At 34.8% G+C, this 26,618-nt stretch overlaps 1 protein-coding gene across 3 annotated transcripts in view; it reads left to right on the top strand.

The window, feature by feature from the left end:
* The window catches only part of LOC126739056 (uncharacterized), a 782,471-nt gene that overhangs the window by 706,836 nt on the left and 49,017 nt on the right, over positions 1 to 26,618 (top strand). For all 3 annotated transcript variants that reach the window (XM_050444577.1, XM_050444578.1, XM_050444579.1), the window contains exon 4: positions 2,678 to 2,824. In XM_050444577.1, coding sequence (XP_050300534.1) covers positions 2,678 to 2,824 — 147 coding nt within the window. The remainder of the gene's footprint in view (positions 1 to 2,677; positions 2,825 to 26,618) is intronic.

The raw sequence follows: 26,618 nt of genomic DNA, 5'->3' as shown, positions 1-26,618 counted from the left end.
CAGAGTGTTAAGGCATCGCAGTAAGTTACAACCACCTGACAGATTAGTGCTTTAATTAATTAATTTGAATATAATTAGTGGGAAGGGTATAATGTATGAATGAATATACATTCGTGTATACACGGTTACTGGTAATTCAATACATTCCTTTGGAGATGTGATAGGGGAGGGGGTAAGAAGTAAATTGAACCCTAATATGTATTATGCAAAAGTTGATAGTTTTCGACATATTTAATTTTTTCTGTTTTTCTTCAAAATGTAGACCTTAGTGGTTTAAAAGGCAGTTTCCAGAAAATCCGCTGTATATTTTTTTAACTTTTTAGGCAAAATACATGCTCAACACAATAGTGTTACGTTTCTAATGGCAAAAGTCCCGCAAATAGTTGTAACCATAGGTAAATGGTGTAATCGGTGCAAAGTGTAATTTTTTTTTCTTAAATAAAATACTACACTTTCTAGTGGATATTTTTTGAAAAAAAATTATGCTACATTCTTCAAAATTTACGTAAAACTTTCTTATTATCTAAGCTAACTCATAGGCTATAAATGCTACCAAAAATTTTAACAGAATTTTGTATTTTTATTATTAATAGTAAGAACGCACTTGAAAAATGCCAAGTGGTATTTACTTCTATGGTATTTAAGTACTATAGCAACAATTTGTTTTTTAAATTTTATTGTTAAAAATTTGATGTGTAGATAGTCTGACAGCAATAATTGTTGTGAAAAGTAGTTAAATTATGATTTTCGAGTTTATTTTTCTCGTGTTTTCAAAGAAGGTATTCTATTGGTTTCTGCGCTATGGCCACGTTTACTAACGCTGAATATGCAGATATTATGTTTGTTTATGGGTTTTGCAATGGTAATGCCGCGGAGTCTCGCCGAGAATACCAACGTCGCTTTCCAAATCGCCGCATTCCAAATGTCCGTGTTTTCGCTTCGACCTACCGAGCTATCGCTGAAACTGGATCCGTAAAACCAAGAAGAGGTGACGCTGGCGCTCCTCGCGTATATCGAGCAGAAGATGAGGAGGAAATATTAAGACATTTTGAAGACGATCCAACCACATCCACTAATGCCGTAGCGCAGCAAACAGGATCATCGCAATGGAAAGTTTGGTCCACGATTCGGCAAATGGGAAGCCATCCTTACCATTATACGCCTGTCCAAGGATTGGAAGAAGGGGAACCGATAAGAAGGGTAGAATTCTGCAGATTTATTATAAATTCTGATGCAGATAATAGAACTTTTTTAACCGACATTTTGTGGATGGACGAGTCAAAGTTTAGACATGAGGGCATTACAAATTTTCATAACCTTCATTTTTCGGCCGAAGAAAATCCCCGTTTAACAAGAGAAACCAGTTTTCAAAGAAAGTTTTCTGTAAATGTGTGGATGGGACTTATTGGCCGGGATGTAATAGGACCACATTTTTTCCCAGACCATTTAAACGGGGATATTTATGAAAATTTTTTACGACATGACCTACAAGATCTTTTTGACGATATTCCTCTCGCCGTTAGAGGACGAATGATATTTCAACATGACGGCTGTCCAGCTCATTTTCGGCGGTCAGTTCGGCAGTTCCTGGATGAACGTTTCCCGAATCGTTGGATTGGTAGGTCAGGTCCAATAGCTTGGCCAGCACGAAGCCCTGACTTAACCCCGCTTGATTATAGCATATGGGGTCAAATGAAAGCACTGGTTTATGCAACCCCAATAATTACCCGGGAAGATCTTATCTAAAGAATAACCAACGCTGCCCAGCAGATCAGGAATACCATAACAACTAGAACAACAAAGACTGAAATGAGAAGGCGCTGCCGAGCCTGTATTCGCAATAGAGGCTCTCATTTTGAACAAGATTTGTGAAGGTAAATACTGATAAATGCGTTACTTTATAATTTATAATAAAAATACAAAACCATGTCACCTAACTTTTAAGCATTTGTATCCTGTGAGCTAGCTTAGGTAATAAGGAAGTTTTAAGGAAATTTTGAAGAATGTAGCATAATTTTTTTTCAAAAAATATCCACTAGAAAGTGTAGTATTTTATTTAAGAAAAAAAAATTACACTTTGCATCAAGAATTTACCTATGGTTACAACTATTTGCGGGACTTATGCCATTACAAATGTAACACTATTGTGTTGAGCATGTATTTTGCCTAAAAAGTTAAAAAAATATACAGCGGATTTTCTGGAAACTGCCTTTTAAACCACTAAGGTCTACATTTTGAAGAAAAACAGAAAAAATTAAATATGTCGAAAACTATCAACTTTTGCATAATACATATTAGGGTTCAATTTACTTCTTACCCCCTCCCCTATCACATCTCCAAAGGAATGTATCTAATTACCAGTAACCCTGTATAAATATCGCTGTGCAAAAACTCCTTAATAATAATTGTTAAAATGCCTATACGTTTTTATATAGATTCTCGATGCTTTGGCCCTGTCTCTCGCCTGTGTATGTAGGAATTTTTGACCATTCAGTATTAAATGAACTTACTCAGATTAATAGTCGATTTATTTAATTATTCCCGACTTCATACTAATTTGTAGCATAACACAAGATAATACACTCCTATTTCCATGTTTACCATAGAAAAACATCACAAAAATCCCGTTATATACTGCCAATACGTAGAAATAAATCAATTTAATTTATTTGTTTAGGTTTGGCCGAGTTCGGACTCACCTCGGGGCGAGGCGGACGGCCAAAGTTTCGTATTCCCAGAATGTTCCGACGGTGACAATATTTCCCAACACTCCACTTGCCTCGACACCATCCATCACACCGATTCGGGAATTGAATCTTCGCAAGTAAGTGCTACGATCGATGCTTTCTTTGCTGCCATTAATCACACTTTACACTTTGGTTATTTTGTACATAAATTTGTTGGGTTATTTGTACATTGATTGTTATTTATGTTATTGAGGTAGGTATTTGCATACATATGACAAAGGAGTCTAATATATAGGTTGGTGAATTGAAAATTACGCATAGGGTTTTGTCTTCAATAACATTTGAAAATAGACCGACCGATCGAGTAGAAGTGCTGGAGAGGAAGTGTGAATGAACCATAAAACTGTTATGGTAGTATTTCGAAAAGACATGAAAATAGGGTTTTAATTATTTTAAAACTCAGGAGATACTGCCCAAAGCCCAGTGGCGAAGAATGAGTTATAGAAGTTTTTAATTCCGTACTCAGTATCTTCGAAAATTGAATGCCTGTGCTGGAGCTTTGGGTGACCATAATATAGGACTATTTTTTACAGATGCTACTTTAAACAGCTAAAAATACCTTAAATTGCTGAAAACCAAACTCTTTCTGTCATTCAAATCCTCCATGATTTAGACCTGGGATCGGTTTACATAACTAAGTTGGCTGACCTGGCTTATAATGCGGTATCTTTTAAAGAAATTTTAACAAATAATTTTTTTAACTATAATATTAGTGTAACTGGTGATATTAAAGAGCCTCTTAGAGCTCCTTATTTCTCCCCAAATAACTTTTATTTTTAAAATTCTCTTAAGAAGACAATTTACAACACGAAATTTTATTGCAAATAGCACAGCTGCCCCTATCAAAGTTAGATGCTTACTAACGTTGTATTAAAAAAGAAAGACATACCAGGTGAGTAATAGAATGCGTTGCCATATTTCGCTTTTAACCCATTAACGCCTAGCGTTACCGTATGGTCACAATTATTTACGCTTTCTGTAAAGGATGCTGTGGCTCTATTTTTAGGCCGGTTGGAGAGGTGGCGCTGTCAGTCTCTTAAAAATAGTTCAACTTGTTGATTAGTTCATAACAGGTCTAGACGACGTTCGTACCAGACACGTGTGCGTGTAATTTATTTAGGTGTTTTTGCTATTGCGTAAAAGTGCTATGGAGCCAAACTTTGTGTAAGTATATTGTTAGAGTTTTTTTTAAGAAACCCTTTCTAACTTTGTTAGCCAGTGAGAAGACATATCAAATATTGTACTATACTCTATTTCAGAAGTGTGTAGAGCAATAAAACCTCATTAGGTATGCAAAAGTGGTACCTGGTGATCCACCAATATTTTATGCCACTACCTTAGTTGGGTATTAGTTTCAATGTAAAATTCTTTCTTTTCGTTGATTGCACGTAGTGCCACCCGGTTTTGGGTCAATTTATGAGTTTTGCCCATTGTTACCCACTGATAAACATTGAAAACGGTTCGCCAAAGGCGTGCAACTGGGACTTGTTTTTTACCTTATAATTAATGTACTTAAATGCTATTTTATTTTAGAAAGTTACTTTTGTTTAAATGGAATAATATATTTTTTTCACAAATTTATTGAACATAATATGTAGAGTAAAATAGTTGAAAATGTCACTTTTGGATCTGGCACTTTTTGAACAGTGTATAACAATTTTAAATTATAATAGATTGTAGTCTTCTTCGTCATCTGACGAACTGTCATCACCTCTTGACATTATAATTAAAGGATCGACTGTCTGATCGATGAGGTTGTCAAGATCCCACATTTTGTCCTCTTGCTTAATTACATGCTGGACTGCTTTTCGCCAATTCTCTGGTGTCGCTTCCGTAATGGCTTGATCAAACAGTAGCTTAACATCTTTCATTTTACAAGTCGTGTTTTGTCTTGCTACAAATCCTTTTACCTGCGCCCATATCAGTTCTATAGGATTTAGTTCGCAATGATATGGCGGTAAGCGCAGTACAGTTATATTATATTTTTCGGCTATATCTTCCACGGCGTATTTCATGAAACGAGTTTTGTGTAAGTTTGCTATTGCCAGCAGTTCTTTTTTTATCAAATTTGCTTCAAATGCAATACCTTTTGCAGTCAGCCAATCGATAATTTCTTGCTTTCTCCAACTTGAAGTTGGCGTCTTCTCTATTCGCCGTAAATGATAACTTGCGTTATCCATAACCACCACCGAATTAGCCAGAAGAAATTTTATCATTTCACCAAAATAGTCCTCGAAAACGTCTGAGTTCATGTCTTCATGGTAATCTTTTGTGCGAGTCGACTCAAAGGTTAGCAGACCTTCTTTTAAAAATCCCTCTTCGCTTCCAATATGTGTGATTATAAGTCTTTTTCCTTTTCCCGAAGGTACTTTAATACACGTAGACAGGCCTTCTATGAAAGCTTGGCGAGCACTAGTTATATTTTTGTCTTGCCACATTTTTTGGACTATATAACCTTCGTTAATCCACGTCTCATAAAGATAAAAAACTTTCTTTTGCTCCCTGCGGTACTGCTTGATACTTCTCAATATATTCTCAATACTCTTCTTAAGTATTGTCGTCTCCAACAAACAATTTCGTCGCCCTCCAGTAAAAGTGCTTTGCGGTTATGCTTTTCCCAGGCAAAATCCATATTTTTTAAAGTTTTCCATAAAAGTTTTCTACTTATCAACGGAATACTGTCATCTCGGCCAAGCTCCATTAAAATTTTGTCTAGGGTGGGTATTTCCTTTTTAAAATAAAAAGAGTGAACTTTTCTTCGAATTATACATTTAGCATTTTCATCAAGGACTTTTGTAGGTCATCCTGGTTTTTGCTTGGGAGATTCCACTTGACCTGCTACTTTTCTTTCCTGCAACAATTTGAAAATGGTGGACTTTTTAATTCCACTCATTCGAGAACATTTTTCAACAATTTCTTGCACAGTAAAACTAGGGTAATCGTGTTTTATGCAATCATGTACATTTAAAATAATAACTTTTTCACTCAGCGATAGTGGAGAATTTTTAGTACATCTTTTCGTTGGACTGAATACCTCCATTTTTTAAATATTGGGATAATAATATTGTGATTACACTACAGCGTAGCAGTGACTACTAACGTTTAAAATATGATTTTAAAGTATTTATAGTCTGTATATATTACCTGACCCCATTTTTGCATGTTACAAAGTGTTAAAAGATAGGTACCTATACAAAAGGATTAAAAGTATTTATTTAGTATTTAATAAAGGCATTTAATCCGTGAAAATTAAATTCATAAATATTATAAGTACCTGCGCCTATGAACTACCACGAAATGTAGCCAAACAGAACGGAATTCCCCAGTTTATTGCTCTATACACTTCTGAAATAAAGTATAGTTATTTTTTTGTCGAAATCTGAGTTATGCCATATTAGCAGAGAAAAACAAACCACCGAGAAGCGACAAAACCCGCATTTACCGTTGATTTTCTGGGGTATAATTTTGGTGCCCTTGAGCGGGCTTAAATGACTGGCGCTACATATTAAGTAACGGAGAAAAATCGTTTTGGCAATTTGATAGTTCCGTACACGGAGAGAAATACGACAATTAATAGATTAAAAATTTTATTGGGAATTTGAAATCAAAACTATTACATTATTTTACTGTTGGTATAGTTAAGTTATAGGTATACCTAAACTATACCGGGTGATACAGGAAAAAGGGAACACGCAACAACTTTTTTATTTTTCATTAAGAGCTTTATATAAAACTGCATTATTAATACCAGGCTGGCAAGAAATATTTTCTGTAATTCTATGCAAACTTCTTTTTGTTGGTAGAGTAAGCAAACTACCTATGAATTTAGATGCCTTGGGGCTTAAAAAATGCAATGTTAAGGCAAATTGCTTTAATTCCATAGAAAATCTATGAGATTTGCGTCTCTTGCCCTTTACTGCCACATGAGTTTTAATAACACATGCCAAAGGTTTACTTAGAAATTTGTCACATAACCTGTTAAAATCTCTTACATCAGGATCTTCTTTTTGGCGTGCTTTAGCAGTTACACCAAACTTTTTTTAATTTGCAGTCGAAGTTTTCGCTTTCGGGGAGTGTTACTGCTCAGCTGAGAAGAAGTCTGAGTAGAAGCTGACGGAGAAAGAAGGCCTGGTGGAGAATTCTCGTACGGTTTATCTATTTCGATAGATAGGAGGTTGCCGAGGGGCTCGCACACTGAATATTGTGAAGTGCTTGGGCCTGCAAATAATAAAAAAATGCTTTAACATTTTAAAACTTTACATATTTAATATGAATAAAATCAGAAAGTAAAACTGATAGACTATATGGTAAACTAAAATAAATTTGGAAATTCTGCTCAGGTAAAACTACCTATGTATTTGGTTTTCAAACTTTAAATAAATTATAAATAAGTGATTGTGAGGTTGGTTTTCATAGAAATGGAAACAAAGACAAAGGGTATTATTTTACCCATTTTATATGGGGTCCAGACATTTTGGTACCTAATCCTAATCCTGGTACCTGTCCCAGACAAGTTTTGTATAACCATTTTATAACAAGACCTTATCTGGGCCTTGTTATAAAATGGTATAAAACTAATTATGGTTTTCTGAAGAATAATCCATTCTTACTGAAATCTTATTCCAACCTACTAAACTGAAAGAAGAGAGTCTTACCAGAAAAAATATCCAATAATGGGTGTTTTTCAGGCGTCTTAGTTCTGTCATAAGGAGAATTTTTTTCGGCAATACTTTGCTGGGCCAACGTTGCTGGTTTCATAATTGCAGGCTGTATTAAAATATCTAAAAAGCAGAAATATAATATATACAGAATATATTTTTATGTGCAAAATAGGGTTTCAAGCATAAAATTAATATTAGTTAGTAGGTAAAAATTATAGTTAAGTTAACACATCAAAAGCTAACCTGATAGAATTTTTATGTCCTTTTCCTTTGAGACTTTTTTTGGCGGTCCATCCTCAAGCTGTTCACCTTCACAAGTCCTTTTTGTGGGATTAGGAAATAATGTTGGTAACGCGTTAGGTAACAAACGCTTTCTTGAGGGCCCTGCACTATAAAACTTCTCATCAAAATGGTACTCACAGAGCTTATAGTTCCTGGTTAGTTGTTCTCTACGTATCGAAAACAAGTCTGTTCTATAGCAAGCTGCCAGCCATAACTTGGCACTGAAAGTCATAAAATTACACGTTTAATTCAAAAGCTAAATTTATGTATTTTTTTTTAATTACTGCATAGATAAATACCTCTAATTACTGTAATTACGAATTTAATAAAAAATAAATAATGAATTCCTGTAATTACGAAAAACAAAAAAAGAATCAACTTATTTTGAGTGGAAACAATTAAAAGAAAAGTTTAACTTACCGATCTTCTTCCTGCGGAAAAGCAAAGAAAGAAACACCACACCCTGTCTTTGACTAGACTAAAGTAGGCGTCGAATATTACCGGACTAACCGACGGCTGGGAGGGGACCGGCAATAAGACAGGTATACCAAATAAGCTCGCACATGCGCAAGAAAAATCGGTCCCGGCTTTGTCCCTTCTCGGTGGTTTGTTTTTCTCTGATATTAGCTACAGATGTATATATCAGCCTGTTACCGTATGGTAACGCTAGGCGGTTACACTACCGAATTTTTTGTAAATTGTTTTTTTTTTGTTATAGGAGGGGTCTCTCACTTTAAAATGCCCTAGAGATTGCATATAGTGATAATATAGACGAAATATTTATTGAACTGACAGACGTAGACTCCGGGGATGAAGATGGTAGTGGATTTATTGACAATTTATCTGGCAGACAACTTAGAGGTCAAACCGAAGTAAAACTCCTGCACAACACCAGAGTTGGTGGGTGCAGTTCTGATGATTTGTCGCGAAGTCTTGGATCACTTCGTGCTTCACCAAAACATAGGTCTCCTTCGCCATCACAAAACAAAGCACCTTCGATAACATAAATTACTGTTGATGTAGAGGACTTTGACTGGGTCCAAGGAGATTTGCAACCAAATCACCAAATTTTTCCAACATGTGACTTCAAGCCATATCAACATTTAAGTCCCGTGGAATTATTAGAATTGTTTATCCAAGATGACATCATACATATGATGATCGAGGAAACGTCCAGGTATGCCTTATTCAAAAACTGTCCGGACCCTAAAGTATCTGTAGGAGAAATGAAATGCTACATTGGCATTTTTATTATTAGTGGGTATATTCAAATAATGACATGAGAAATGAACTGGTTTACATGTCTATGCGCAGGGACCGGTTTTTGCAAATTTCGCGTTTTATTCGCTGATAATTGTATTTCGCTGATAATTGTAAACCAGAGCTGTCTGATAAAGTGTGGAAAATGCGTCCACTAATGAACAAGATCAAGGAAAATTTTTTAGCTTATTTTGAGCCTGAAGAGCATCTATGTTACGACGAATCTATGATTCGATACTTCGGAAAACACAGCTGCAAGCAGTTTATTCGAGGTAAGCCAGTTCGTTTCGGCTATAAAATGTGGTGTATGAATACGGCTTCCGGTTACCTCATCAACTTTGAAATGTATCAGGGAAATAACCCCCGCCGCTCCCCTGAGTATGAATTATTATTCGGTAAAGCATCAGCGCCCATGGTACAAATGCTAAAAGAAGTAGAAAGAGTAAAAGGTTTCAAACCATATAAACTCTATTTTGATCATTTATTTACAGGCGTAAAGCTCCTTAAATATTTACGAGATAAAGGGTATCAAGGTACTGGAACTGTGCGTGAAAATAAATTACCTAAGGGATGCTCTCTTACAGAAAAAAAGACCTTTGAAAAAAAACCGAGAGGTACTACCGAATCTATCGTTGATAAGGGAAATGGGATTTCATATGTTTGCTGGGCCGATAATGGAGTTGTCACTCTCGCGTCAACATGTTTTGGAGTACAACCAATTGGATTTGAGCGCCGATATTCAAGTGTCGAAAAAAAAGTAGTTCAAGTGCCTCGGCCGTTTGTGATTGGAACTTACAATTCTTATATGGGTGGCGTTGACCTTATGTACGAGAATATATCGAGATACCGCATTGGTATAAGGGGTAAAAAGTGGTGATGGAGTATATTTACGTGGCTAATGGATGCGTGTGTGCAGAATGCTTGGCAACTCCACAAGAAATCTGGAGAAACTCTTCCGCAATTAGAGTTTAGAAGGAAAATAGCGAAATTTTATTTGAACTCTTTTGGAGTTCCACCAAAAGGTCCTGGTAAAGTTTCCACATCTTCAAGCTCAGTTTCCTTGAACAGGGTATCGGATGATATTCGGTATGATAAAAGGGATCATTTGGTTATTCGAGTTCCCCAAAACAAACGGCGACGTTGTGCTGGAGAGGGCTGTTCCGCAGTGGGGAGAACAATGTGCAAAAAATGCGACGTGGGTGTTTGTATTGACTGTTTTTCTTTATTTCACACAAAGTAGCTTTTCAATGAAAGTAGATTTTAGTCTAAAATAACAGTTTTTGTTTTTTACTTTAAAATAAATGACACTGAACAATTCTTTGTATTTTTTCACAAATTGTTATAACTAGGTGGTTAAAACGCCTAGTGTTACCATATGGTCACGTTTAATTTCGGCTACAGTATTACCAATAAAACTAAAAAAATTGATGTCAATCCTTGTATTGTATCCTAAAAACCTAAAAAATAATCATTTGATATTTCTTTGCCAAAAAAAAATTAACCAGGCGTTAATAGGTTAAGCATCTCTCTATACATAATTATCGATTCTTAAAAAGATGTTAAATATATCGGAGTATTCGAGAAAAACCTTGAAAATAATTCGCTTATCCTAAGTAAACGGAATTTAAAAGTGTTTTCAGATTTGTTAACAAATATTCCATTACATGCACGCATTTTATTGGCAGGAGACTTAAATATACATTTTTTAAACAAAAATAATATCAATACACGTCACCTTGAAAACCTAATGTTAACTTTTAATTTGTATATGCATGGGGCGGAAGTGACACGCATTACAGCTGTGTCCTCTACATGCTTAGATTATCTATGTACAAATTTTATGTAATGAAATGAATCTCGCTAGCAATCCGAGGTACTTCTGGTCGTACGATGTAATGACATACCATCTTTTGATTTTGATAAATCAATTTGTCTGAGCAATTTAACTCTGTCAACGCAGGATGTTTATGAGGTTATTACTTCATCTAAGAATAAGCTCTGCGCTGGACCAGATAGGATTCTGGCATTCTTCCTAAAGAATTGTGTTTGTGTTCTTACGAAACCAATACTGTTCATTTTAAACAAATCTCTAGGTACTGGTTCTTATCCCACTCTCTGGAAGAGAAGTTTTCTAAAACCCATTTTTAAATCTGGTAGTAGAAATAAAATTTCCAATTATCGGGCTGTGTGTAACCAATCTGAGTTGCCAAAGCTGCTTGACTGCCTGGTCAGTCATAGGATTGCCTGGAGTTTTAAATCTTTATTTAATCCGGAGCAATTTGGATTTATAAAAGGCAGATCTACTGATGCTAATTTGGTGCTGTATGTCAACTACCTCTACCGCTGCTTGGAGAAGGGACTTCAGGTTGACTCAATATATACAGATTTTTCGTAGGCTTTTGATAGGGTTAACCATGGGGTACTCTTGCAGAAGCTTACCCAGTGAGCATTTTATTCCTTAAAGGGAATTAGGGCACCTGTGGCGTTACGTCGCAATTTGCTTAATTTGTGTGAAAATTCACGCACCTTAATATATAACTTGACTCCAGCAAGGAATTGTTTACTATAAACCTATTTTAGGAATTCCGTAACATATTGTGACACTGTTACTTGATTATTTTTTTGTGTGACGCCAAGCAGGAAATTTGTTTAAACAATGCCCTACCTGTGCCTGTGTGCAAGCTGAACGCAAATTAGAAATAGTGTGAAATAATGCGTGACTAATTGTATGAATAGTGCAAAAAAGTGTGTACATTTAAACTGCTAGTAAATGTGTGACGCATTTAGGGAATTATGTAAATCAAAAATTTCTTAAATATTTAAACAAGTTTTGTGTAAAACATAGTAGGAATTTTAACGTTACACTGAACCAAAAAGTGTATAAAATTCACAAGAAACATAAGCCGTCTTTTTTCTATTGTTGACGCCAATGTAAAAGACATTTTAACCAAGTATTTTATAAACTAGCCTATCAATTTATTGCACTAAATCACCTAGACCTATATTATTTAGTATTATTTATAAACAACGCACATTTTTGCCGATAATATTAATATTATAACCTCAACCTCACTTTTTAAAGAACAACCCAACAACTGTTCACACAATGCCGGCATTGTGACGCAGTCACACAATAACCGATTCCAAGCGATCTATCGGTTTTAACCGCGGTTAAGCCCTTGGTTGACCTTGAAAAGTCCCTTTATAACATAACCAATCGTGTCCGCTTGGACGTGTCTTATTTCAATATTTTTGACAATTGACGTTTAGAAAACAGCTCCGGACGTGGGTAATTACTGTTCCAAATTGATGACGTATAAAGGGCTAATTGGTGACGTCACGTATCTCAAGCGGTTATAACTATAACCGCTTGGACGTGTTTAGTTAATAGAGAGTTTAAGTGCACCAAATCCTACGTGCGTAAGGATGCCGCGCCTGCGCATTTCATTCATTTTCACGTTTCGCTTGAAATTCGGGCTACGAGTGTACGTTATTCTGCGTTGCTCCACGGGGCTAATTTACTGCACGTACGTATACGCGGAACGTCCCGAGCATCCACGATTCGGCTCGATTCCAGTGCGGATTAGGTTTTAGGTTATGTTATGATGGGGATCATCCCAAACAAAAACAAAGGTGCAAAAGTTTTGTAGTTTGATTATATTAGTTTTGGGTTTTGGTTGCTTAGTTGGGTTAATTTTGTTTGATTAGTTATATTTTGATTATTTGTTTTTGCTGCCAATGAATTAGATCCTCTGATAACGTAACCCTCAATAGTTTCCAGTAAGGGTAAGTTTAGTTTTTATGTCTCATGACTTTTAGGGTTTTCAGTTAACCCAAGTAAGGCTGACAAAAAATTAATTAAAAAGTTTATTTTTACCACTAAATATTTAATGCTAGTGTACCTAGAAGCCCTAAAAAAATATTTGAAAAAATTAGTAAGTGGTAGATTTATGGTAAGTCACTGTCCTTTTAAAAGGACTTTAGCTTTATTGCTATACGATTGAAAAAAAAAATTATAATCAATATCGTACCAAGAAAATTTTTTTATTGCCATGTTTAGTGTTAAATCAAAACAAAAACGATAATATAAGTTAATGCTGAGTGTGGAAAAGATAAAAACATTCTTTTGGATGGAGCCCAATTTTGCATTTGCTACATGTAAAATTAACTTTTTTTGTGCAATATTTGCATCTGATTTGTGTTTCACTATATAAAATAAGATGGTCCATGCGGTCATAACGCGATGATTGATGCAAATATTTACTTGTCTTTCCAGTTTGATAAGCTGATGGTTTCTTGTGTGTCTCCAATATGCTTTGGGCTATTGCTCTTCTAAATGCTAATTGGTCCATTTTATCCCCACTATTTCTGTTCAATTGCCAAGAATTCTGAACTACCATGTCCAAGAAGTGACAAAAAATTGGAAAATACCACTTTTTGCCTCTTATGGATACTCGGTAAAGGCTAATGTTTTGGTCCGCTCTATCGACCCCGCCCATATTTTCATTATATTTTTTTACAATATAAGGTTGATCTACCATTATCCGTTTCTTTTCCTTTTGAGAATATCTTTTGGCTTGTAAAATTGGATTCACAGTGGTACTGTTAGATGCCAAAGTAACTAGGCTATTGTCATTCCATCTGCACACAACTATATGGTTATCAGGATCATACATATATTCGTAAGAGCCTCTATTTTTCGTTTTGTGGTCTTTTGATGGTCCCAGCTTACTCTCAGGAATACGGTTTTCTCTTATCGTCCCAGTGCCATATAATTGCCTTTGGCTAAGTTGATGGAGAAGCGAAAGAGATGTAAAAAAGTTGTCAAAGTAGATATGGAATGCCAAGTTGGGATAAATCTTTTGAAGTTCATCAGCAAACTGCAATACGACGCTAGATCCAAAACCTAATAATTTATATTTTTCTGGAATCATACACGAGGATCCCTGGTAAGGGTCAAACCATTCAATATATCCAAGTCGGGTAGTAGCTGTCCAAAATTTGTACCCCCAGCATATAGGTTTCCCTCTAATGAATTGCTTTGTTCCATGTCGTCCGTAGTATGGAACCATCGATTCATCTAAGCTGTGGACTTCTTCAGTAGGCGCAAACTCCATAAATTTCTCATTTAGGGTTTTTATGAAGGGTCTAACTTTTGCAAACTTGTCATTGGCATTCAAATCATTGTTATCGCAAAGGTGGATATTTTGCATTATGTACCTAAATCTATCACGTGATATGGCATTCCTCACAAGTTCATTTTTTGTGTCACTTGAGTTTTCCCAATACATGTGCTTTCTAGGAAGTTCAGAATATCCGCTCAAAATCAGCACGCCCAAAAAACACCATATTTCAGGCTCCGATATATCTGCCGGCCGATTATTTTGTGCGGCATATATGTTTGAAAATTGGCATACTTTGGATATAAGAGAATCGTCAAAAAACAATTTTAAAATCTCAATAGGACTTTGATGATTTTCAACTTTATGGGGCGCATTCCAGGCAAATGTTGATTCTGGAATATCACGGTCAGCAATCCAATTAAATTTTTGTAATTTCTTTAGCGGCACAAAGTGAGAAAGTGGCAAATTGTCTTCTTCATCGAAAGAATCTTCATTTTCATCTTCATTTAGACTTTCAGCCGGTGGTGCTCCATCAAAACTAATCTCTGCAGAAACTCTGAGTTGGCTACCAGGAAGATTATCGATGACTATGTTGTCTTCGTCTCCGGAATCCAGTAACTTCGCCGTTAGCATTTTCCGGTGGAAAGATTGTTATAGTAGCCCCCTGAGATAGGATATCATCCATATCTTCCAATTCTGTTATCCTGTTATCAGCTCGTGCAATTTTAATGGTCGCCTATCACTAAAAAGATACAAATAAATAAATTTGTAAATATAAACAATAACATAAAAATTGGGCATTACATTAGGCTAAAGTCCTTTAAAAAGAACAACCCAAAATTCAAAATATTTTTTTCCAAAAATGATAATTTTTCACTTCGAATTAAAAAATCATAACAAAAGATTATAAATATTAAGATTTTAAATACTATATTACACAAAATTTATTAACACTAGATGTACTTACTTCCAATTCGCCATGTTTGCATTTAAAATTATTTTAAACAACAATAACAGCTAAACTATGCTTGCAAAACAAAAAACAGACAGCTAACCTCAAAATTCTGACACGCTTGTCCTTCTTAATAACGACTTCAGTGCTGCCATCTACAGATGAGTTGTAAAAGCTAAGCTAAATCGATAAATTACAGTTACCTTGAAAATGGCTTTTTAAAGGACATTAGCTTTATTTGGGTTAAGCTGTTTGTGCTTTCATCTTTGTTGCCTAGAAGTTGATGAAGAAATCTAGTTTATTTATCCCATCCAATGTAAGATATGGCTATGTTATTTCTTATATTGCAGCTGAACAAGATGAGTGCAGGGACCAGCACTGTAAAATCATTAAAATCAAAAAGTAGATTTCGGTTTACAGAAAGTTTTCATCTACATTTGGCAAGAGAAGTATTGGGACAAAATCCCTATGAAGACGTTATGATGACGACAAGTCGCTGTCAATTCTGTCACGTCACGTTAACACGCAGAAAATATTTCGTTTAAACTCATTTCGCAGGACACCTAACGTTATACTCGTGCGTGCGTTAACCTCGTTTAACGTGCGTAAATCTTGGCGACGTCGTCGCTGCACTTAATCTTTCTAATACCATTTAGGAACGGTAATTACCGATAGACCGCTTGGAATCGGTTAAAGTAGTACGTATTACGGAAGTACGTTCAGAAAATGGTTGCGCGTTTTCACTTTGCACACATAGTGGGAATTGTGTTGAAAATGTGTCTGCTTCTTTTATGAATGACAGCATGTAGAAAATGCGTGTAACATATTAGTTAACAATTTAACACAACTGCGGTATTTGTAACAGACATCATCTAAGGTAAAAACAGGGAATCTGGTGTATAGGCGACATATTGAAAAAAAGTATTTAGTATTAATTAAATTTATTTAAAAAAACTTGCCTTTGAACGAAGAAAATTATGATTTTCATTAATATTACGAAACGCAATTGTAAATAGATTTGTTTTAAAACGTTTATTACAAAATAAAAAAATAAAAATTTACATTAAATAATACGAACAAAAGTATTTTCTTAGCTAATAAAGATTTTTTTAAGGGCGCATTGCTAATAATCTTAGTGGGATAAAAAACTGCAGAATACTTCCCAAGTTGAAAATATTAATTATTTATTTATGCTACCTGTTACATCATTAAATAATGTAATCATATACCAATATGTTATATATCATCCATTTTATTGTGTCTAAACTGTTCCATAGAAAAGTAGATCATGTACGCATATTCTATATATTAGACCAAGAAAAACAAGTTTCAATTTAGATACATTTATTGTCATGGCAGCTTTGAGGTGTTATCTGAGAAGAAATAATTCCGGATTATTATTATTATTCACATAAGAGGTATTGTGTTAGAATTTGTGTAGGAATTGTGTATCTAAAAAGACACCAAAATGACGCAGCTAACACACATTATGCCTGAATTGTTTCACAAATGTGTGGTGTAATGGTGCTCCATTTCCGACACATAGCATACACATATCAGTTGACGTTTCGAAACATTGTGTGTATTTTGACCCGAAAATGACACGATAACGGAAGCGTTACTAAAATTCAACTCCAAAATGCTCACTGGGTAGGGCTTTAGGTATTGTGGGGCCTCTTCTTCAGTGGATCTCGGGATTCATCAGAGGTAGAACCCAGATAGTTAATCTTGGAGGTACATGTTCCTCTGAAATTTTGATGCCATCTGGGGTGCCACAGGGCTCTCACTCAGACCCTGTTTTGTTTTGCCTCTTTTTGATTGATTTAGTTTGGAAACTTGAAAATTGTCGTTGCTAATGTTTGCTGATGATGTGAAACTATTTAGGCCTATCACATCCCTTTCCGATGCTGTGCTCCTGCAAAAAGACCTTAACTTGTTCTTTGATTGGTGCCACTTGAATAGAATGTCCCTTAATATCAATAAGTGCCATAAGATTACTTTTTCTAAGCAAAGAAACCCTATTGCTTTTCTTTATAAAATAAATAATGTAGCAATTAGTGTCAAAACAGAGGTTTCTGACTTAGGAATATTTATTGACTCCAGGTTATCTTTTAAAAGTCACATCAATCAGGTGATTGGTAGGGCAATGAAAATGCTGGGTTTTATCCAACGGTCTACAACTGATTTGTCTTTGTTTACTTTTAGATTACTTTATTGCTCTCTTGTTAGGCCTATCTTGGAGTATGGCTCAATTGTGTGGTCCCCGTCATATAACTGCTACATTGAGCAGATTGAAAAAACTCAAAATAAATTTTTAAGGGTGGCTGCTTTTAGATGTGGTTACAGGAGACAGGAGTATTACTATCAGTGGGTCAGGGATAACCTGAACTTACCCACATTAGAGTCACGAAGAACATCACTCGACTTATGTTTTATGCATAAGGTTTTAAATGCTACTATAGATTGTCCCGAGTTATTGTCTCTTTTTAAAGTTAGGGTGCCTTCCAGATTGAATAGACAATCAGAAATATTTTCAGTCCCATTCCACCATACCAGTTATGGTATTTATGAGCCAAATACACGAATGGCTCGAAGTGCTAATGGTCTGTCAGGACAGATAAGCTTTTTTGACTCTAGAATTACATCTTTTAAGGGGCAGTTAAAGAATATTATTTCATAGGGGCTTTAATTAATTAACTCATCTACATCTTTCATTGATTTATAGATAGTTTTGTATCTGAATATATATGTTTGTATGGGTATGCTATGTAACACTTTTGTAAATGGATTCCGTAAATAAATAAATTAATTAATTTTTTGGATATAGGGACATACACCAACATTGTAAATCCAGGTCTCTCGCATCATGAGGCTGTTATTGTTAATTTTAATATTGTCTCAAAACATCATCTCAGCAACAACCGAAGGACTAAAAAGAGAATATTTTCAAAAGCTAATTTTCGAACCTTTGCCAGTATTTGCAATGTTACTACATGGAATTCTACTCTTCTACACCATGATACTTTAAGTCACTTTCATCAAATGCAGATTCATACTTTCGAAGAAGCATTCCCACACAGATTTTGCAAGAGAAGTTTATTGGTTTACTTGAGGTTTAAAAGTGCCTTCCTTTAATATGAGATGTTTGCACACGCTTAGAAAATACTTGTTATCATCTTCAGGCACTCTGGACCCGTTTAATTTTATGAATAACTTAATCTCGCAATCTTTTTTTTCGGTTTATTACTTAAAGTTTAATAATTAAAATTAAAAAGAAATCCTTCATTAATATACTTTTTAAATTATTGTATAATTGAGAATGTTTATAGTCAAATAAATAAGATTCATGTCTAATTTAAAGAGACATCAGAAGTCTAATCTTTTGGTTATCTTTGTTTTTTCTAATTAATTTTCAAACCACTTGTAGTTCAGCATTAATCCTTATCTTGAATTTGAGCTAGAGAACGAATTTTTGATACTCAGTTTATAACAAAAAGGAGAAAAATCCAATTTTTTCTTTGAACTTCCCTGGATGCTAAGATACACATTTTGGGTCTCTAATCTCCTTTAACGCCGGCTACAAACTTAACACCGGCTATGAGTTTAAAACCGGTGACCCCCAGTCCTCTTAATTGTTTCCTAAAAAAGCAAGGTTCTTGTATTAATACAATCTCTTCAGCCTTACCAGTCAGGATGCTCGCCAATTTAGTAGTTGCATCTGGACGATGTTGGAGATTGATTTGACTTACCCTTAGTTGCGCCGTAAGGGACGTCCAGGGTGTACGTGTGGCCCGCTTACCTGTCTCAGGCTTCTCTTCTGGTGCCTTGGAGGCTACGGCTGCAGTGCTTGGCCTGGCGGACGTTCTCCGAACGGTCACCCGAAAAGCTTGGATAGTGATCAGTTCGAAGAAGAGTGTCCACCTGATTTCCTCGCGTCTAGCAGCAACCTCCCTGCTCACCATAAAGTAAAGAGTGACTCCCTTCCTCAGATGTTGGCAGCTGGGGATGCTTAATGCCCTATTTTTTATATCAAGGATTTCCCTGGCATACTTTAAGTCTGACCCTCCGAAATCTCCACTGGCTATGATCTCACTGGGGTGAAGGTGTCCCCTGGGTCAGTAGCTGATAGGAGCTCAAAAGCCAGTCTCTTGAGTTTTCATTCTTCATCATAACCTGAAACCCCTTTAGATTTTTTATGTAAACCATTTTCCCCACAAACTTGTGCATCTAGTTGTTACTGCAAAAAAACGCTTAGTTAAATGTTAGAAAGTCTGACATGTAGATTAAATTCGTCGACAAACGAATAACGACTAAATCGATAATGGCCTGGACATTAGACGAGAAAAACCTAGACATCATTTTAATTTATTTATTGTGAGTTAAACTATATTTTTTAAAAGTCGTATTACTTAAAAAAAAATAATTAGGCAATTAATAAACATAATCTAAAACGAGTGCTATCTAGGGAATCTGCTATAAACCGTTTAAAGCTATACATATAGACAAAACAACTTTAAAACTCTTAAAACTTTCCGGGGAGTTGGCTATTACAGATAGGAAGCGGATGCTTAAACTTAATGCTTGCTTATACACCATGAATATTTATCAGTTTAATATGCAATAAGTTGTAACATACATAAAACATTTTCAATTTTTATAGTTTATTAACAAAGTCGCATATCTAAAATCCCAAATCCCAAAATGGTAACTGTTTGAATAACAAGAGAGGAAAAAGCATTATTTCCTCTTTGGCGTAATCATTAAAATCGAAGTAGGAAAACGGGAAATGAAATGTTTCCCATGCACAATGCATCAAGGCTTTAATTAAATATATTTCCTAACAAGCAATTACTTAATTTACAATGATATAAGGTCACTAAAAATTTTTTAATAAAACACTTCTTTATCCTATTAAGGTCAAGGACAAAACGGGAATATCGATGATTCATTTATTATTACTACGTTATATCAAGGTGAACGTAATTGCTGTTGCATGCGACTCAATATTTTCTATTTTCGTTTAAATTAAAACAAAACAGACTCACATAATTACTTCCCTTACGGGGTTGTTCTATTGTACGGCAACGTCCCTGTGGTCCAATGGGGTCGGGACTAAAAATGTTAGAGAAATCGGGAGAAAAAATGTTACTCCTGACTTAATGATCCATTAAGTCTGGCCTGGAGTATTATATAATAAAAGTTTTTGGGTATTTTTTGACATTTCAGAGTTCATTAACTCTTTAAAGGGTCAGAGAATGATAAATGATTATGAGGATGTATTGGATGAGTAAAATGTTTTAGAATGTATATTTTTTTGCTAAATAAAAAACTTCATTTTTTGATTTAAGGATAACCTTGCTTTTTTCGCTTACTCTTTTATAAATCATTAATTTGCTAAATATGAGTTTTGTCTCACAGTTATATAAATAAAACTGGAATAGAATGAACGTTGCAGTCTCGGTAACTACACTAAGCGTAAAAAAACTCTCCCCAAATTTCTTTACGAGAGAAAATATTGTTTTTTAAATTTGTGCATATTAGAAAATATGTTATCCTTTTACCAAACTATTTATACAATGACCGCCTAAAGTTCCGCATAAATTCGATAAAAATTAGAGACATGATTTTTTGAGAAAACGCTCGGACCCGTCGCGTTTCTCAAAAAATCACATACATTTTCGTATACAGGGTGGAACAAAAAAAAAGATGACGTCATCGGTAATTTTTTTAAATGGAATGCTATTGTTAGAAACAGTCTAATTTTTTCTAAATAATAAGAATTATGCCACTGGTTTTATAAATGTTCGTCAGAGCCAATAAATCAAACACCGGACTCTTACATCAACACGTATAATGCTTAGAATGTTACAAAAGACACCGGGTTATAATAAGTTGCAAACAATACTTATTTTAATTTAATTTTAATTAATTAATACTACGTCTAAAGTCTTTACGAAAACCCAACCGAATCGCCCCCGGGTTGGTACGTAATCTGCCAAACCAAAACATCTGTCGTTCAAGTGTGTCCGGTCTCCCTCCCATGCCCTGCATTTCTTCTCTCCGATTCCAAAAATGCCGATGGGGTACTTTTAAGAAAACCCAGCGGCGGCGATTGATTTTGTGTGTTTTTATTTAAATGTACTCTAACACTATATTTTTTATTGCATTTATAAAATATAGACGGAATTCCAAGCAAGTTTTGTGTAACACACCTTATCTCAAAACTCAACTGGTCCAGAAATATTTACATTTAACCAACAAGAAAGCAAGTACGTTTATTTGCAAATTAAGGTAAAATCGAGAAAATATAAACTAAAAATAATGTTATAAACACTGCCAATTGTTTCTATTTCCATGGTTACACTTGAGAAGAATCTCCATTTTCGAGTGTCACTGTCAGTTCGAAAATTAATATTTTTTATCAGAATAAATGATGGCTAATTTAATGGAAACCCAACGAATTGCAATTTTAATGATGCTAGGGTACGAGGATCGAGTGTCCACACAAAAAGAAGTAAGTGAACTGTTTAATGTCAAATACCCGAACCATCTTATTTCTCAGTCAATAGTTAGTAGAATAGAGCACAAATTCAGGTCATGTTAGGGATTTGCCAAGATCAGGTCGTCCAAAAATTTCTGAAGAAACAAAATTAAACGTTCTGCTCTCCGTCGAACAAAATCCAAACCATGCAACTTCACAAATTTCTGTTGATAATAATATAGCCGGAACGTCAGTAAGACGCATCTTAAAATGCAAATGAATACCACCCTTAAAAAATTAGACTAATACAGAAATTAAATGAGGACGAAACCAATTTTGCGAGCAAATGATGAACATTTGCAATAATAATCGTCAGTTTGTGTTACGAGTTTTGGTTTCAGATGAAGCAACTTTTTGTTTAAACGGTGTCGTAAATCGTCAAAATTGTTGGTACTGCTCAGTGTCAAATCCACACTGGGCAACTGAGGCTTATACACAGTACCGTGAATCTATTAATGTTTGGGCTGGTATCGTGGAAAATAAAGTAATAGGGCCATACTTTTTCGAAGAAAAGTTAACACCGCTAGGACAACGCTATTTGAATTTTCTTCAAGAAGATCTAATCCTTGCTTTGGCTGCCCTATACCCAGACGAACAAGACCAGACAGTGTTTCCAGGAAGATGGATAGGACGAAGAGGGCTAATAGAGTGGCCGGCCAGGTCGTGTAAATCCATTGTACCGTACAGCACAACCATAGACGCGAGTTGTATCGGTTAGAAGAATAGAGAAGGTAATTAGACATTGCGCCGAGACAAATCCCTGTGTGGTACAACACCAACCTCGGCGCGCGGCAACGTTGTCATAAATCACGCCATAATTAATTGACGAATGCGCTTGAAGAATGAAGAGTAGGGTAATCTGTGGAATGGAGTTGGTAGATGTTTGTTTTGTTTACTTAGTCAGCTGTGTATTCATTACATATTTAAAACGGCAGCGTGTATTCGTACATGCAAAAACATTGATTTTGTGTTCTCTAGTTAACCTTATTATTTTTCTACTGTGTTTGGGTCAACTCCTTCGAAATATGTATATCCCGAGGGAATTAAGTAAAACCCTTAAGTCATAGGTTTCACTGACTCAATATTCGAATTTAACCGGTAATCTAAACCTCTCACCTGCTGATTCGTAAACGTAAATAGAAAGTAACTTAGTAAATAAAGTAACTTACCCTGGAATTTTGGGGATGGGTGTGGTAGGTCACGTACCGAAAAATACGCGCGTAAAACAGTGTCGACACTTATCGATCAAATCGGTTTTCGGTCAATGCCAGAATTGCTGCTACTCAATTCACAGCTTAGCACAACCTTCTCTTTTTCTCCCACTCTTTTCACATTCGTATTCAATATAAGGAAAGATGTGTATAGTTCAGGAATATACAAAAGGTGGGAAAAGGAAAAGATGTAAGGCAAATTATGTAAAGTTAAATAAGTTATTAGCAAAACGCGTTTTTTTTTAATGCATAAATATTAAATACAAGTAAAGAATTAAATTAAAGTTAAAGTATCACTAAGTATTGATTAAGAGAAAATTAAAGTTAATAATTATAATTACTACAAACATGTGATGACGAAACAGTTTTTTTTGGTGAGTTCTTTGGTAAGTAAATCATACCAAAATTAATTTTTCACCTGTTATGTTCCTGTTTCACCTGTTTACGTTCGTTATTTTATTTCCATTTAGAGTTCACTAACTGGCCGAAAAAAATACAATGGACATTTTAAAGAAATTATGCATAGACTTGCATATAAAAATGATAAAAGTTGTAACTAATGAGCAATTTACAGTCGCTTTGCAAAGTAAACTATTAGATGGAGAAAATTCTGAGGAGCAGTCTGACAATTGGGTATCAAAATTTTCTGATCTGACTCATAGCAACTGGATTACTAAAAGACGTTTTGCAAATCCTACACAATACATATTTCGAAAAATATATTCATGCCAGCATGCAGATGTAAATAAGATAGTTGTGCGGCGAAGAGTAGATTCTAGAAACAAAAACAAGAACTTATCATGAGATAAAAATACTTGAAAACGACGAAAGCGATATTTTTTCCATGTTAGCCAATACGCAAATGAATCCAATGCAAAGACAAGTAATTTATCTTTACGATAAATGGCGAACATCTGAATATGGTAGTCGTGAAGAGACTAGTGTTATACAGGTACTGCATTCAAAAATTTCAGAATTTGAGAAAGCTGGTTGTAAAGTAGTTTTACAAGAAAATCCTCTTTTAAAAGTTATTGTTACCCCAATTATGCAACGAACTGTGGCTGAAGAATGTTTTCATGAAATTGTTTTTATAGATTCCAGCGGGTGATGTGACCAAACAAATACATGTGTCACATTTATGTTTACAGCCAGTAAAATTGGAGCATTACCTGTATACTACACATAGCTCAAACAGAATCAAACTATGCATTGGTATTTTCTGCAGCTAAAAAAATACTGGAATTAAGCGGAAAGGCATTTTGTCCCCAAGTTATCATGACGGACGATAGCGCAGCAGAGCGAAATGCATTAAAAGCTACATTTCCAACTTCTAATCTATTACTTTGTACATTTCATATATGTCAAGCCCAGTGGAGATGGCTATGGCAAAGTAATCATAATGTTCCCAAAGAAAACAGGCGCATTAATATGCAGATGTTCAGAGATGTATTATATTCTACTACACCAGAAGAAGCTGAAGACAATTTCTGTGCTTTAATGTCAAGTGAGAAAATAGCTAATAATAATTTGGTAAAAGAACACTTTACAAAGTTATAGAAAAGAAAATTAGAATGGTGTATTACCTACAGAAGCAAATTACTTACCAGAGGAAATAATACGAACAATTATACGGAAGCGTCTATTCGTATCTTCAAGGACGTCATTTTAGAACGTTGCAAGGCTTTTAATAGTTGTGCACTAGTCGATTTTATTGGTACCACGTTTGAACACTACTATAAACGAAGATTATTAGAAGTTGCAAACTCACGACGAACCAAACATCAAATAGATTACAAAAATGTTTGTGTGAAAGCAAAACACATTGAAAATATTTTAAAAATTGAAGAAAACTTATACCATGTAGCATCGGCGACAGATAAGTTATTACATTATACTGTTAATACAAGTATTGCATTTTGTGACTGCCCTCAGGGCAAAAGTGGAGCATTCTGTAAGCATCTTTGTGTTTTAGAGGAGCAATGTGGATTTCTTTTCAAAAATTCTCCAGCCTTATTTTATGAAGACAGAGTGAAGTTAGCTAAAATAGCTGTAGGGATTGACGCTCCTATAGATTTCTTCAAAAATATGGAAGCTGATCATCCCTTGAGAACCCCTGATAAATCATCTGAAGAAACTGCCACGACATCACGCATCCAAGAAAGTATCACAATTTCTATTCATAATTTGGTGGATGATCCCTCTTACCACCAAAAAGTTACTACAACTTTAACGTTACTTACCACCAAGCACAACTCAGGCATTAAATTTTGCAGTAAATGCATTTACTCGGTTCAGAAAGATTTGAGTTTAACCAACATCTATAGCCAGACGTAAGAACCGAGGTTTACCAAAGACACGCAATAGAATTTAAGCAGGTCGACCGACAAATATGGAGAAAAAATCGAAAGAAGCCCGACAAACTAAAAGAACTCATAATTTATCCAAAAATATTAAGGAAAATAAACCAAACGCAAAAAACCATTAATTTGTTGCATCAGTTCTCAATTTTTCTGTATCTATATCTATACTTTAAACAAGGTGTCATACTTAATGTTATAGAACCAGTTATTTTTAAAAATAATAAATAAATTATTAATAAAAAAGTTATAAGGGTTTTTGTAACTATTTTTTTTTCGTTTTTTTACGTATTGTAGCGTTTTATTTTTCTACTCTTATGTTCATTAACGCTCCATTGATATTTCATTAATTTCAATAATTATATTAATAATTTCAGTCAACTTCTTTTATCGATATTTCTTTAAATTCACACTGTCAATGACACATTACTACTGTAACGCATCACTCTCCTGGTTTAATTATTCATGCTTTCTGTTGACGGTCCGTCACTCTTCTGGTTGGTCTTGATTGATGTTTTCTCTGATTGGATTGACATTGACAGCCCAGGCGAGAGGTGGGGTCGTTGCTTATTTATTCGGTACTGCATCCATTTTTCGAGGACTTGTTCCCGTGTTGCAGGTAGAAGCACACGTAAAAGGCCAGTTTTTTTATTTCCGAAGTTTGTGAAGCAGGAAGTGGCCAATATGGCTTATAATTTATAGTCCTTAATCTTGTTCCTTTAGGGAACTGTTTATTTCATAATTCTGGTGCAGAATGCACAAGATTTTAATGGATAGATAATGAAACTTAGCAAGGTGAGTGTGTCACATTTTGAACGCCTTTCATTTTTATCGACAGTGAATACAATGGCAATCGTTGTTTTAGGGTTTAACTTTTCCGTTTTCCTCTTTATCTTCTTCAATTGTTGATGGCTGCAGGATTTTGATTTCCCCGGGAAATTGCTGTAAGCTGTGGAACTGGAGCCAGAGTTAGAGCTAGTATTAGAGATTCCCAGTCCTGATAGCTGAGCTACAAATGGCATACATATACAGCCTCGATTTTGAAGGCCAGCCGTTCTATTCTTGGAGGAATATACAGGCCAGTTTATTCCATTTATTTTAATATTACTAACCATAGATTTGTCTCACTTATTTAAATTTTTATTAATATATCTTTAAAATCAATTTGTTGCTACAAATATTTAATCAATATCATAATTTAATATGTCAATTTCTTATCTATAATTCTAGTTATTTTTTTTTTGTTCAGTATTTTTCAGTACCTTTTTTGATAGTTAGATCAAAATAACTTGGTTAAGGCTGATATGCCTTAGGTAAAAAAGGTTCATGAACTTTCCCCTGCGTAATACAAATATTTACTAAAAATTTTAATAGTTGCAATTTATTTTTCAAGTGCTGAAATCTACCTAGTAGCTTAATCATAATTTAAATGTCACTTTTGACAAACTTATTTTATTAAATCGTATCAACATTATTCATATTTT

This window comes from Anthonomus grandis, chromosome 8 (genome assembly GCF_022605725.1).
Source record: "Anthonomus grandis grandis chromosome 8, icAntGran1.3, whole genome shotgun sequence".
Taxonomy (NCBI): Eukaryota; Metazoa; Arthropoda; class Insecta; order Coleoptera; family Curculionidae; genus Anthonomus; species Anthonomus grandis.
The sequence above is the reverse complement of the archived record's forward strand: the minus strand, read 5'-3'. Positions and strand labels throughout refer to the sequence as shown.